The 13,222-nt window shown below is 40.2% G+C and overlaps 2 protein-coding genes across 5 annotated transcripts in view; one reads left to right on the top strand and one right to left on the bottom strand.

Moving 5' to 3' along the window:
- Window positions 1-9,114, top strand: part of LOC124405394 (uncharacterized aarF domain-containing protein kinase 5) — a 71,246-nt gene extending 62,132 nt beyond the window's left edge. Inside the window, exons 1-13 of one of the 3 annotated variants that reach the window (XM_046880257.1) lie at window positions 2,367-2,412; window positions 3,019-3,023; window positions 3,429-3,433; window positions 5,993-6,080; window positions 6,158-6,462; window positions 6,544-6,669; window positions 6,751-6,909; window positions 6,977-7,108; window positions 7,191-7,356; window positions 7,446-7,616; window positions 7,704-7,878; window positions 7,979-8,146; window positions 8,233-9,114. In XM_046880257.1, coding sequence (XP_046736213.1) covers window positions 5,996-6,080; window positions 6,158-6,462; window positions 6,544-6,669; window positions 6,751-6,909; window positions 6,977-7,108; window positions 7,191-7,356; window positions 7,446-7,616; window positions 7,704-7,878; window positions 7,979-8,146; window positions 8,233-8,332 — 1,587 coding nt within the window. In that variant the 5' untranslated portion in view covers window positions 2,367-2,412; window positions 3,019-3,023; window positions 3,429-3,433; window positions 5,993-5,995 and the 3' untranslated portion in view covers window positions 8,333-9,114. Of the gene's footprint in view, window positions 1-2,366; window positions 2,413-3,018; window positions 3,024-3,428; window positions 3,434-5,531; window positions 5,834-5,992; window positions 6,081-6,157; window positions 6,463-6,543; window positions 6,670-6,750; window positions 6,910-6,976; window positions 7,109-7,190; window positions 7,357-7,445; window positions 7,617-7,703; window positions 7,879-7,978; window positions 8,147-8,232 lie in introns of those variants that run through there. The other 2 variants (XM_046880254.1, XM_046880255.1) reach the window with 2 other exon arrangements.
- Window positions 9,115-9,942: 828 nt separating this feature from the next.
- LOC124405397 (eukaryotic translation initiation factor 2 subunit 2) lies at window positions 9,943-13,071 on the bottom strand. Of its 2 annotated transcripts, XM_046880260.1 has the most exons (7): window positions 12,896-13,071; window positions 12,047-12,307; window positions 11,617-11,770; window positions 11,511-11,543; window positions 11,047-11,237; window positions 10,511-10,795; window positions 9,943-10,430 (listed from the first exon to the last, which is right to left on the bottom strand). In XM_046880260.1, exons 1-7 carry the CDS (start codon window positions 12,911-12,913, stop codon window positions 10,386-10,388), a joined length of 987 nt encoding a protein of 328 aa, XP_046736216.1. In that variant the 5' UTR covers window positions 12,914-13,071; the 3' UTR covers window positions 9,943-10,385. The 2 variants fall into 2 exon arrangements, with proteins under 2 accessions (XP_046736216.1, XP_046736217.1); XM_046880261.1 differs by lacking the exon at window positions 11,511-11,543 and having other exon boundaries at window positions 12,896-13,069.
- Between the last annotated feature and the right edge of the window lie 151 nt (window positions 13,072-13,222).

Below are 13,222 nucleotides of genomic sequence, written 5' to 3'. Positions count from 1 at the left end.
GTTAACGCCGTTTGAAGATGCAGGAAGCTGCTGCCGCGTGGATGTATGCACATGTAGCTGTGAATGTACGTTATGTATACCTATATGGCTATATATCTATGCATTATACAGTACCGTCTACGTGGTACGTCATACGTTATACTTGTTGTAATATGTGCGCCGCAGAAGCGATCTGCACGTGTGCATTTTGTCTATTGCGCATAGTATACACGAAATATAAACATACGTTATATGTATATATATATGGTACGAGGTAGGTAGCTGGATGTACGACGTGGTGTAGGAATGCGATCGCCTTATTCCGCGGCCAGAATAATTCCGCAATTACGTTTGCATAACGCGAGGCGACGTTGATTAGTTTCCGACGATAAGCATCTTTGTTGTGCCGTATTGTGTCGATCGCCTTTTGAAATAATCGACGAAGGGAGCTTAAATCATACGCAAAACAAGGTGGGATTGCAGTAAGCTTGCGGATGTTCCTAGTGAAGGTGAATACGAGCCTGAAGTTGGTAACGTTAACGTAACGAAATATCACGGTAACAAATCGTTACTCATGCACAATTTTAGAATGACTTTCACGAGGTTGGCTTCGCAAAATATTAGCACATCTATTTTTTTTTCACGGATCAATAAATTTCAGACATTCGCGAAGGTGCGAAGTAACGATTCTTCCTGAAGATGCAACGTCGCGGTAACCCTACAGTAACTTCATCATCATAAATGAATTTGGTAATCAACGAGCGATCAGATCGAGGGATAAATCATCGTCGAAAATTGTTTATAATTATACACCAGATCTTGATTTACTAAACGTGTCTCAGTTTTTACATTTACTTCTAATATTGCTTTGCAAAATATCTCCAAGCGCATTCGAAAATTTTTCAAATTTTTTCCTATTTTCAAGACTCCGTAGAAATCTTAAAAAAACGTTTGTAAATTTGCCAAAATCTTTCTGCAATACCTTTGAACATCTGTTCATATTATCGGTCCATTATACTCTAAATCTCCTCTTCGATACCCCCTCAGATAAAGACGTTACGTTTACTTCCTTGGAAATTTTACCGACCATATTATTCGCGATCCGTAAGTATAATGATTGCTTTGCGGGTCTTTACGATGTATAGGTGATTCTGCAGCGGCGAACAAACCGTGCTGCAAATTTCGAATTCGAATTCTCACGGTCCTCGCTGCTAGATGCAACTGCTTATACATTGCATATAGGTATAGGAATCTGTTGGTCTAATAGGCGTATAACGCGATCATGCATGTCTCAAGCTGGTATAATATGCCGACGAGGTTCTCCTCCTCCTCCTCCTCCTACGAGGCTCTGGAATGGGCGGAAAGTTCATGACGCGATACCTGGTCATACATATATGCTTGGAAAACGTAGAAGTATGCGCATATATACGATCTTACGTGCATCAAATCGGGCGTATAACAAGTACCAAGGCAAGAGAACGGACGGATCTAATAAAGCTAGGAAGAGAGAGAGAGAGAGAGAAAGAAGCGAGATGAGATCATCGCTGTGAGATGCGACTATATTCGCGGTGCTAAAAAAATATTCTATACGATCATTGCGTACATAGTGCAGTTTATTCTGTCGTAAAATTGTATTTCTTATTTTGACCATTTAAACAGCGGTGCGTCTTTCATTTTACCGCTCGGCAACAGCACGCTGTGCAGAAATTGTGCGAGAAGAGAGACGGAAGATAAATATTCTTTGCAATTTTTTCTTTTCATATTTTCATTTTCCACCCCGAATACCCGCCCCGCTGATCTCGTTGCCTGACCGAGGTTTTATATGTATACACGTATAGTTACCTGCAATGTATGCGATACGCGCGTATGTGTAAGCAACAGCTGTTATTTACCGTAGAGATCGCAGCAAATAGAATCCGTCGGCAAAGCTCGCCCGATCTGCGCACTATGTACTCTTACGACTCGTCTATTTACTGCACTGTGTTTGCCCCTTCGCCGTCCGTCGGTACGGAGAAAAATAGAAAAGAAGAAGAAAAAGCGTTGCAATTGATAAGCGAAGATTACTTTCCCTTCGATTACTGTATTTAAACTTACGCTCTCGGCAAATTCCGTGCATTCGCAATTTTTTGTTAAAAACACATCCAAGAAGAAACCTACGTTATTATATTGCGTGAAAATTTGTGATTCCAAAATTTTTCGAAGATAGTCAAATTTTCCTACTAAATCGAGCAAGCAACCTAAACTCCGTGCGACAAAATCTGAAAGTGCAAACTGGCTAATATATATTCGCGAAACTCCGTCAGATTGCGTCGTCGTCAGCCAGCGTCAGCTGACGAAAGTTGTTGGGAGTAAACTGAAGGCGAGGTTCCTTTTTCTTCTTCGTACCTACGTACGTACACGGGATTCATGTATTATATCGCAGTGGCAGCAGCAGCTTTGCCAAGCGAGGTCGCACCCAAGTTTGGAAAAACGTACCAGCGAATGACGATGATTCGTCGTCGATTGCAATAAGCTTTGAAGTTCTAACTCCGATTAACAATGATGGTGATGCCGACGTTGAGTCGCATTGGCGCTTTTTTATATAGAAGCAGCTGCAGGTGACGTGCAATTCTTGCAGTTTCTTCGTACAAATTAAAGTGGACAGGATTTTGCGAGGAGAAAAGAAATTTCATTTATCTGCAGTGAGTTTTCCGGGTTATCGGCGAAAATTGATGACTGACGAACTTACGAGTGCAGTAATAAAATTAAACTCTTAAACTGTGTAAACTTTGGCTAAGAAAATAAGAAGTAATCTTCCGATTTCGATAGGACACTAAAACATCCCCCCCCCCCGTCATCATTCAACTTTACAGTTAATTTACCTTTTACCGTAGTTCCCGCGGGAAAACAAATTCCTGTACGTGTGTATCTTCCAGTCCATTCTGTTGACTATAACCAATATACATATATAACCAATGCTTGCGGAGGTTGCAGTTTTGTGTTTGAAATCACGAGCAGAAACCTGTGTCGTAGTGAGAAGCATATTCCGTCGTTAGGGAGACACGGTTCGTTTGGTCGTTTGTCGTCTCTTGCACAAGAGACGTACATATGCGCGTATAATTCCGTTCCTGACCGCAGGCTTGCTCTCCTTCTATCTCTACCTCCGTATCTCTCCGGGTCTCTCGTAATTGCGGCTATACACCGGCATTCGAGAGCCCCTCGGTATATATCTTTTTCCTTCTTTGCCACGGTCACGAACGGCCTAACTGCCCAGAAACAAAGAAGACCTGACTAGATCTCTCGGCTGACATCCGCCTCCCTGCTACATGCACGAAAATCACTAGATACTGTGCGTGGATGGAACTAACTGCTGCGAGAAGACGACTAGGGTGGGGATAAGAATGAAGGGCTACAATATCGAATTTTGAAGATAGAAAAACTTAATATATAGAATTTAAGAATGGTGAAAGTGGAAGTATGGAGAAGTAAGAGATTAGAAAGGTCAGAACGGAAATTTCCAAGATCTGGAATCGTCAGAATTCCTCTCGATAGTATGAAATCTTAAGACAGATTCACGATTTTGCTGTGCCTTGTTTTGATCTTTCTCTGTATTTCGACTTACCATGTTTTCAATTTTTTTTTTACTTGAATTTCATATACGTTGGAATTCTACGAATAAGATTTTCACGTCTGTGAACATTCGATATTCTGGTCCTTCCATCGATCAGCAATTCTAGCTTTTTACGCCTACCCAACAAGAAAAGTAAATAGAGTTAAGGTCGATTTCGACGTTGACGTATATATTTCCAAATATCAAAATCCACGTATCGCAAACGTGAAAAAGGGCTCGACAGTCCCATTCTATACGCAATTCAGATCAAAATAAAAATGCATCTGAGTATTTTTGTTGAGAATTGCGTATAAAATGGGACTGTCGAACCTTCTTTCACGTTTGCGATACGTGGACTTCGATATTTGGCAACATATACGCGAAATCGACCAGGACACTCCGTTAAAGAGCACGAGATTGAAAATAATTCTTAATTCAAGAATAATTTTTAAGAGACTAAAATTTCAAAAAATAAATATGTTTCATTTTATTCCTGTTAACTGAATTTTAAACAATTCCAAAATCTCTCAGCATGAATCGTTATAACGATAACGTTACTAACGTCAATGCGATTAAAGAGCAGAGAAATAAAGAAACGGGAAATCGCTTCGTGATTGAAACTCTAATTAAACATTCGCCTCGATAACGTGACGTGGGGCACGCTAAAATTCTTCACATACGCGATTAGAAATTTGCAATTAGCGACAGGCATAAATGACATCGCCGAATGACGTCACCGTGCCGTAACTCACAAGGGACACCCTAAGCTACTGCGGGAGGCGGCGAAGTACATCCAGGGACACAAAAGACGCATTGTCCGTCAATCAAAGGCCGAAGCTCACACCGAAGAGCAGGCAGTAATGGTGATTCCAACATTTCCAACGGAGTTAGCCGTGCGTTTTTGTTGCAGTCATCACCAGGTACACACAAAGGATGTATTCCGGTTTTGAGGATGGTGCATAGCCTCGCTCGGCGTCCCTATCCATGCACACACACACACAAACACTAGAATACTTCTATTCGTATTACAAGATTCGGAAAGCGTGTGCGATGCGCACACAAAAATACATTCACTCTCCGCCCAGGACGTGGAAATGTATGTACATACCCCGAGGGGTGCCGTACCGAAATACATGCATGCGAAGGGCCGTCTAAGGTTGATGAAACAAAGGACCTTGTGGCCCAACCGAGTAGCCCCGAGGCCTTTGTATCCTGAGGCTTTTCCGGCTTGAATAGATACGATGCCGAAGGTCCAGGTACCTGCAGGCACCTTATATCAGACCAATTAAAATTCCGACGACTGTGATGATTTTTTCTACTTTCTTTCTTGATTTTCCAGAGAGAATGGAAAGATTGATTATAGCTAGCCGAGGTACGAACGCGTTTATAATAATTTAAACACATACCTGTATCGCAGGTGCCTGACGTCGGTGAGAATGGTTGGAACTTAAAGAAAACCTTGGAGTCAGCTGATTGCTCGCTTGATTCACACTCTCACACACGGAATTGATGAATAACGATGACGAAACGAAGAGGTTTGTTGCGTGATACGCAGATCGACGATGTGCTCAGCTAGTGGACTAACGCAATAACATGGGGATAACGTAAAACACGGGCTTAGCTCTCTTTCTTACACTCCGCACAACACAAGGGGTCACTAAAAAAAAAAACCCAGTTCTTATTGCATCTGTACGATTTTCATCCCCGACTTTCCCAGTCTCGGATATCGTGAATCACGGATCGTAAAAGAAGGGCGATCGCGTTCCTTACTGATTATAAAATTTATTAATTATTTTCCGCAGGGATCATCGATCGCAGAACGATTTAAATGATCCTCGGTTATTTCCCTCTTACATATATATATATATATATATTTATTATACGATTTTATCAATCGACAAATATCTTTTGCGTTTTCACGCCGTTTGTTACTCTATTTTTTTTCTCCCTTCTTCTTCTTCTTCCGTCAACCCGACGACGAGAATGATCCGTGATTTCGACGCTTAAGATAATTGTTCAATTGTTGATTAGTGACGCGTTGCGTTGCGCCAGGCGACCGACCCTTCGCTCTGCCAGCAAACAGCTGACTGGAATCAGAGTTTCGGTCGCGCTCAGCTGCGGCAGCGGCTGCATGTCGGGCCTTCGCCTTTCATATTCGCCTCGCGGCGTTCACGCCACGACGAGTTGGTCGAGGTTACCATGGCAACCGTGCCCATCCGGCCTCGTCACCACCCTCGAACATCTCCCCGAGGGATCCACACTCTCGTAGGTATACGGGTCCTCAGGATCCCCAGGATTATAGGTCCTTAGAGGTTTCAATGGTCTCGGACAAAACCTGCAGCCACAGAGGATTCGACCTTCTTCAAAGTCTCCCACGTCTCTGAGCTTCGTCGGTTATTCATTACCGTATTCCTATTGTTACAGCGAATGTCAGGGAGAAGATGGCAGGGATTCGCGAGAGCCCTGGTGGCAGTCGTCAAATCCTCCAGGACGCTTCAAATAGGAGGAGCTGGTCGGTCCGACGCTTGTGCGATACTAGAATAACGAGACGATCGATCGAATGTTTTACCGACAAGCTTTTTTTTTCAGGAACCGCAGTCGTAACGACAGGATATATTTTCCTTGATTCGAAGGAAAAGAGGGTGTTCAAATCATTGATTGGAAGTTCGGTAAGATTCGCCCGCTCGCTGGCGATTGGTTTGGTAATATCAGCTGACTATTGGGTAGCGCCGCTGATAGGGGACGAGGAGAATACAATTCATGAAAGATCTGCTCGGCGCATCGTCGACGGCTGTCTGAGCAACGGAGGGCTTTACGTCAAGTTGGGTCAGGGACTCGCTGCTCTCAATCACATATTGCCGAGGGAGTATGTGCGGACGCTCGCCGTGCTGCAGGTAACTTTAGTTAATCGATATGTACCGGATTTTAAGCTTCTGACGAGAGTCGACGACATGGATTTATTGTTTGTTTCCAAGGACAAATGCCTTACGAGAGAAGCGGACGAGGTTGACCAAGTCTTCCTGGAGGATTTCGGATCAAAGCCAAAAGAAATTTTCAAGGAATTCAACGAGCAACCGGTCGCAGCTGCGAGCCTTGCCCAAGTATGAGGAAATATTTGCTCTGTGGTATTTTACCCATTTCAGAATTGAAATATTGTAATTTTCACCAGATGTAACCCGTAGGTCTTCAAAGGGGTGACCCATTCTGGAGAAACTGTCGCTGTTAAAGTACAGTACATCGATTTGCAAGATCGTTTTGAGTCCGATGTAAAAACGATAGAGTTTCTCCTCAAGATCGTTTCGATAATTCATCCAAAGTTTGATTTTCACTGGGTATTACAGGTAGGCAACTTGGCTTTATCTGAAACGACTCTCGAGCAATTTTCAAATGGTTTACTTTTAAATTCAGGAACTGAAAGGAACGCTGGCTCAAGAGTTGAATTTTATTATGGAAGGAAAGAATTCTGAGAGGTGCGCTAACGATTTAAAAACTCACAAGGAAGTCCATGTGCCTAAAGTTTATTGGAACTGTTGCACAAAGGTAATCCTTACAAATGCCACGCTACCGTCAACAATTTGTCTTTCTTGTAAGCAAAAGTATTATACAAATATTTTTTCCCCAGAGAATTTTAACCACCGAATGGATAGATGGCTGCAAAATAAATGATACAGCTTGTCTAAAGCAGCAAGGATTTGACCTGGCCGACATAGATAGAAAACTATTTGCCGTTATGGCTGAGCAGATTTTTCACACCGGTTTCATCCATGCCGACCCACATCCTGGCAACGGTAAGGCGTCTTGTGGTTTCTCTCCAATAACACCTATTTGCACACTTGGAACCAGAATTATGAACTTGAAATTTTTTATTTTGTTGCAGTTCTTGTGAGGAAAGGTGCAGATGGCAAAGCTCAGTTGGTCCTACTAGACCACGGCTTGTACGAGATTCTACCGGACAATATTAGACATACCTTGTGCAATTTTTGGGAATCCATAGTACTAAGGAGATACAGTAGCATGAAGAAATATGCGCAGGAACTCAACGTTAATGGTAATGAACAAAATCATACAAATAATTTATCGAAGTACTTGTAGTGCGTGACCGCTGACAATTTTATTAATTTCCAATCTGTGATAGATTACATATTGCTTGGCGAAATGATAACTCAGTCGCCAATAACTCTGCCAGGGATCAGCGGAAAACAAGGAGACATGAGCATAGACGATTACATGCAACAGCAAGCCAAAGAGAGATTCGATAAAGTCTTGGCTGCGTTGAGGGCGATGCCTAGTAGCCTGATGCTGGTGATAAGGTGAATTTTCTTTTACACGCTTGACGAGCAATTGAAATTCTCACGATCTCTGCTTTTGGTTCTGTAGCATGTTATGTGGAATGGTGTTCATGCCTTTCAGAAATTTGAATACTGTTCGAGCTATTGCACGTGAACATGGTGATCCGGTAAATAGATATCGAGCCTTGGCTAGGCTGGCTGTGTCTGGCAAACATAGAACAACCAATCGGAAATTGTGGACAAGGATATCGGGGACGACGAGTTCGATTTGGTTTGAAACGAGATTGTGGTAAGAGAAGATTGATATATTTTTCAATTAATCTTTGCAGAATGTACCTATTTCACGTAAACATGGTAATAATTGTCTCGTTTCAGGATACAGAGTTTTCGACTATGGCTTATCAGTGTTTACATGAGAATTCTGCGAACAATAGGCTACGACATTCAAAGAGCAATTGACAATGTAATTTACTAGCAGCGATATGTGGAAGAAGTAGGTAATTGCTCCATTAAACCAATTACCAGATGGAGCGACGCGGTAACGTGAAAAGATTGCGAATGAAAGAGACTTGCGACGAAACGACTCGAGCAGTTTGGAAAATTTTCATCAGTTGAAGACATTTATTGGCACGTTTTTAAAAATACCCGATTGGTAAACAGAAATGTTTTCAACTACAAAAATAGGTATTATCGGTGAACAGTATATAGGTAATTATGTATAAATAATGTATATAAATATTTATCCGTTTTTTCTGAAAAAAACATCTGTTAATTTCATCACTTCGAATGTAAGTCAATATTACGTAAGTATCCAAATCTTTGTACAGATAAACGTACCACATTATGGGCAGAACTTTATAGGCGTAGAGCAAACTCATAAAATATTGGAACATGGAATGATAGGTAAATTTACAGTATCAAAGTTGTGCCTTAACAGTTGGGGAATAACGTTTGTTTAAATATCATATCTTCGTACAGAGAGCTTTCATGAGGCTGAATTTTAAGCTAACGACATCTATGAGGAAAACCGGTCATTGTGCGGTCTGCAGTGCCGACTAATATGCTGTCAGAAATATAACTTCCCATTCCATAACTGGCTGCGATGGAACTTACATTTAAAAAGCTGAAATTCAATATGATAAATGCGAATCTAAAACTCATGCGACTCACTTATGCTGTATCATGACACGTAGTTCAAACTTCGACATCGGATGTGTATCCACTTCAAAATGAACGAGTAACCAGCAATAAATTTTATACTCCTGAATGCAGCGGTGGATAAATTTTATATTCCTGTCGGAATATAACTGAATTGAATTATATATTCTTCTTGAAGTCACTGAAAAAGTTATACATACTTAGTTCGGAATTACTGATTAAATTGAAGATTTGACGATCTTCGTCATTGATGATGGATCCACTTACGGACAACGCGAACGATCACTGCTTCACACGACAATTTTACGCAAGCAAATTGGAGTGCATTCTGATTCAAGGATTGGATAAATAATTTATAATTTTACCCTAGTTCAGGTCACAACGAATGAAAATTGAACCGGCGGATTTTGTAGGCTGAAGCGCGTTCGCGGTGTCAGTTGACTGATTGTACACCGCGTGAATTCCTCATCACACGACGAATTAAATATACGAGCCGGAATATCCTTGCACATTTTTATTATTTTGTCAAGGACTGAATATTATCAATATTGATACAAATAGCACGCAAAGATTGGGCGGTTAAATTGGCGGTAAATTGTCAAAATGGCGGCATCTCGATGATTTACCGATTGTCGATTGTTTACACATGCAGATACGCCACCATCTCACTCTTGCAGAATCACGTGAACAAAAGAATAACGACAAGATGAAAATGGTTCTCATTTATTGAATTATTATCTTTCATAATCCTTTCATCTTGTGACAAATAATGGCATACCTAAAGGTCGCGCAAATTTAGCCTCCTCCGGAGTCCGATCGCTGCTTACGTTGTATCGTTCGGATATTTTTAATTCGAACTTACACACGATAAATGAATAAACCCAATTTAAGCTTCAGAAATCTTTAAAAAAATATTCAACGTTGAGATGATTTTAAGATGAATTTATTGGCTAGTAAATACAGATGTGTACATTACCTATAAGAAACGAACGTGAACACTTCATGACATCAAGTTAATTCCTCCGATTATATGTTGCAATTATAGGAAATTTTAATTTTGTATACTATGTATTTCTTAGCATTACTTTGACGAATTGTAGTTTGAACAGCTTTTTATTTAAAACCTTGATTATTATTCGTAATTCATTATTATTGTAGTAAGGCTATGTACAAGGTGACAAAAGGTACAGTACATAACATACACTCTTTACATTTACATACGCGGTAAAATTATTGTAAAAGTTCGATTTTCCAGTTTCTTGTATTTATTGAATGTTTTATTTAAATTTTTTTCTATTGAGAATAATAACGTACGTGATAATTTCGAGTTTGTGTATTTTTTTTCGCGCTCATTCTCACCATAAATGTGTCTAAGTCGTCTTTGCTCTGATAGCAGCACGCTTTCCAGTCACAGCCTGAAAGCAAAAACCAAATGTTAATACCTACCGTCGTATATTGTCCAGAAGATGAAATGAAAAATTTGTTCATAAATTACCTGGAAACCAGACTTGATGCTAGCCACGGAGCACCTAGATCCACACGATTCACACTGAAGGAAGAACAGCCGAGTATCTTTCTGCAATATGGTGTCAGGGGAGCGACACGTATGACACGTGACATATTCCTTGATGTATCTCCTTAGTACATTCTCTATCTGCTTTTGCTGGAAGCGACCCTTGATAATGAGCTGACTATTTCCATCAACAGATCCACTGGTTCCCAGTTCAGCCAGTAAGAAGTCCAGTAAATGCTTCGGCTGTCTGTGCAGCGTTTTACAAATCTGAGAAAGATAACAAAGCATCCTCTTCATTTTTCAATACTCAGACAAAAGTGTATTTTGCGGTAAATGCTTCGGGTTTGGATATTTAGCAAGAATAAACTTGCAATCTATGAAAAAACTAAGTGGAAAAAGGAAAAAAAAAACGAAGTTACTTCGTTTCAAGTTTTTGCAAGTAGGCGATTGATGTACCGATTATTTCCATGCATTTAACTTTTAAAACTATTATATGGGAAACTAAAGCAATTCTATACCTCAGTAAAGTTTGCAAAGGAAGTTTTCTTGGTGCCGATTCGTACGACTTGCGGGGGCCTCATGACAAACTTTTGCTTCTTTCCAGCAACCATGTCAGGATTTTTCTCTCTCATAATTTCAAACACTCTGGCTAGTAGCTCATCATATGTGTAATCTCTGTCAGAACCAAGCCACGATGTGGTGTCCTCGACTGGTAGAATGGAAAAGAGTCATCATAATGTGACTAAAGTAATAACAAATTTCTTAAAAGTATTACCACGAAAAATAAAATACAAAGATAATACTTCCTTATTTTGATTTACTACTTTGTAGCAAATATAAACTTGATACGAGAAGGTAAATATTAAACTAAACAGCGAAAGTAGAATTGTGACAGAAACAGCTAAGAAAGCATAAAAACAAGCATCTGATTTGAGTGCAAAAACAAATACTAGTCGTTATCTAGTCGACGAAGGTGTCTTACCAGTTTCTACACTTCGCTCAGATTCAGTGAAGCATGTTAACAGATAGAATACACGATAAGCAACTCGTAGCGAAACAGGTTTTTACAGTTTATTGTCAATACTTACCATTTTCCCTATCTTCTGCTTCTTTTTTTTCCTCTTCTGCTACTAGGTTATCGAGAATGTTCTTCCTTTTCTTCTTCTTTTTGCCCGAGAACTCCATATCCAGGTCAAAGTTACTTTCCGCTGGCCCATCTTCACCGATTGGTTCTGCGCCATCCTTAAATTAGTATAATAGGATGAATATAATCATTAAGATAATAGGATATGTATTCAAAATGTTAAACACTTCACCAAATGAATCTGCGATCATGAAGTCACTTAAGAAATGGTAGCTATGTCTTTCTAGATGTATTTATTCTGTTATAAGTTTTTATATCTTTAAATCATGTTCCACAGAAACAGCGCACATAAAAATTCAACAATAATTGACATTTGTTTCATGGCTACAATAAAATTCATGTAACTTTCAAATCATTTAGTACACAACACTTACTTCCTTCTTGCTTTCTGGGAGAGCGATATCGAGTTCATCTAAATTGAATGCCTTCTTCTTCTTCTTCTTTTTTTTACCAAAATTTTCTAGATCAAGTCCTTCGTCGTCATCCATTGCTGCTGATTCTGGCTCTTGATTTTCCTTGTCGCCGATACCCTCGGTGGCTTCACCACCGCTGCCGCCCTCTGCCATTGCAGCATCGAGATCGAAAGTAGTCTTCTTCTTTTTTTTCTTCTTTATTTTCATAGTAGGGTCAAAGATCTGAAACATTCAAGTTTGATTAGCTATTGGTCACGTTAATATAGTGAAAATCACAAGGGAAACGAATCTACACAATCATATAGTTATTTAAAAAAATGTAAGTAATGTAGACGATGCATCGATATAAGTGTCTTTCTAGCTTGAGAAGCATAGATTGTCCTACGAGTTATTATTGGTATAAAAGTATTACGCAGAAAAAAAAAATTAATGAATGCTGCAACATGCAATGTGTAAAGAGGGTGCGTTTATAGTTCTATTGTATCGCTTTTCCCAAATTATCACAGATATCAAGAATGATTGTTGTAACTCTAGAGGATCACGAGCACGCATGGAAATCTGCTCGATAATCCGCGATACGTTGATACGGGATTGAGGTTGTGTTTGCGATGCATTATCAAGACACTTCTGAATCAGTTGATGTGAAGTGGGCGTCAAGCCAAGTGATATTCGCCACATTCGGGGAAGTAAATGGCTGCAGAAGTGAGTAATATATGAAAAATAGGTAAATGGGAACACGTTGTGCCATGCAATCTGTGCACTGCTAGCGAACCTTTTCCATCCTGAAATATTCGTTCATTGAATACGTACCGAGTCCTCTTCGGTCATGTTGAGCAGAATCACAGTACTTTTCCTTTTGTACGTAATTTGGTTCTTTCGAGAATATATTTAACAGGTTTATTGGAAGAATGAAAAATACTTTCTGACGTCTATTGCATCAGAAAATTCTCTCGTTCGGTGCCACATGCAGGTACAAGAGATCAATCGGCGAATCAAAGCGCGGAAAATAGCAACATGGTGGGAAGTGAAAACACCCGATTGGCTGAACGCTGCACGAAAATCCGGTGTCCGATCGACAGCTGCTGCCATGTGCCGAAGCTGCGACAAGTGCGTGAAGCTCTTGCGGCACATCGAAGT

This window comes from Diprion similis, chromosome 4 (assembly GCF_021155765.1).
Source record: "Diprion similis isolate iyDipSimi1 chromosome 4, iyDipSimi1.1, whole genome shotgun sequence".
NCBI classification, from domain to species: domain Eukaryota; kingdom Metazoa; phylum Arthropoda; class Insecta; order Hymenoptera; family Diprionidae; genus Diprion; species Diprion similis.
This window is presented reverse-complemented; position numbering and strand designations above follow the sequence as displayed.

Excerpts from the sequence above, each read along its gene's own strand:
- LOC124405397 (XM_046880260.1), bottom strand. Across the intron at positions 11,771-12,046 it reads TCCCAGAAAGCAAGAAGGAA|GATGGCGCAGAACCAATCGG; the intron begins GTAAGTGTTGTG and ends TACTAATTTAAG. Across the intron at positions 10,431-10,510 it reads GCATCAAGTCTGGTTTCCAG|GCTGTGACTGGAAAGCGTGC; the intron begins GTAATTTATGAA and ends TTTTGCTTTCAG.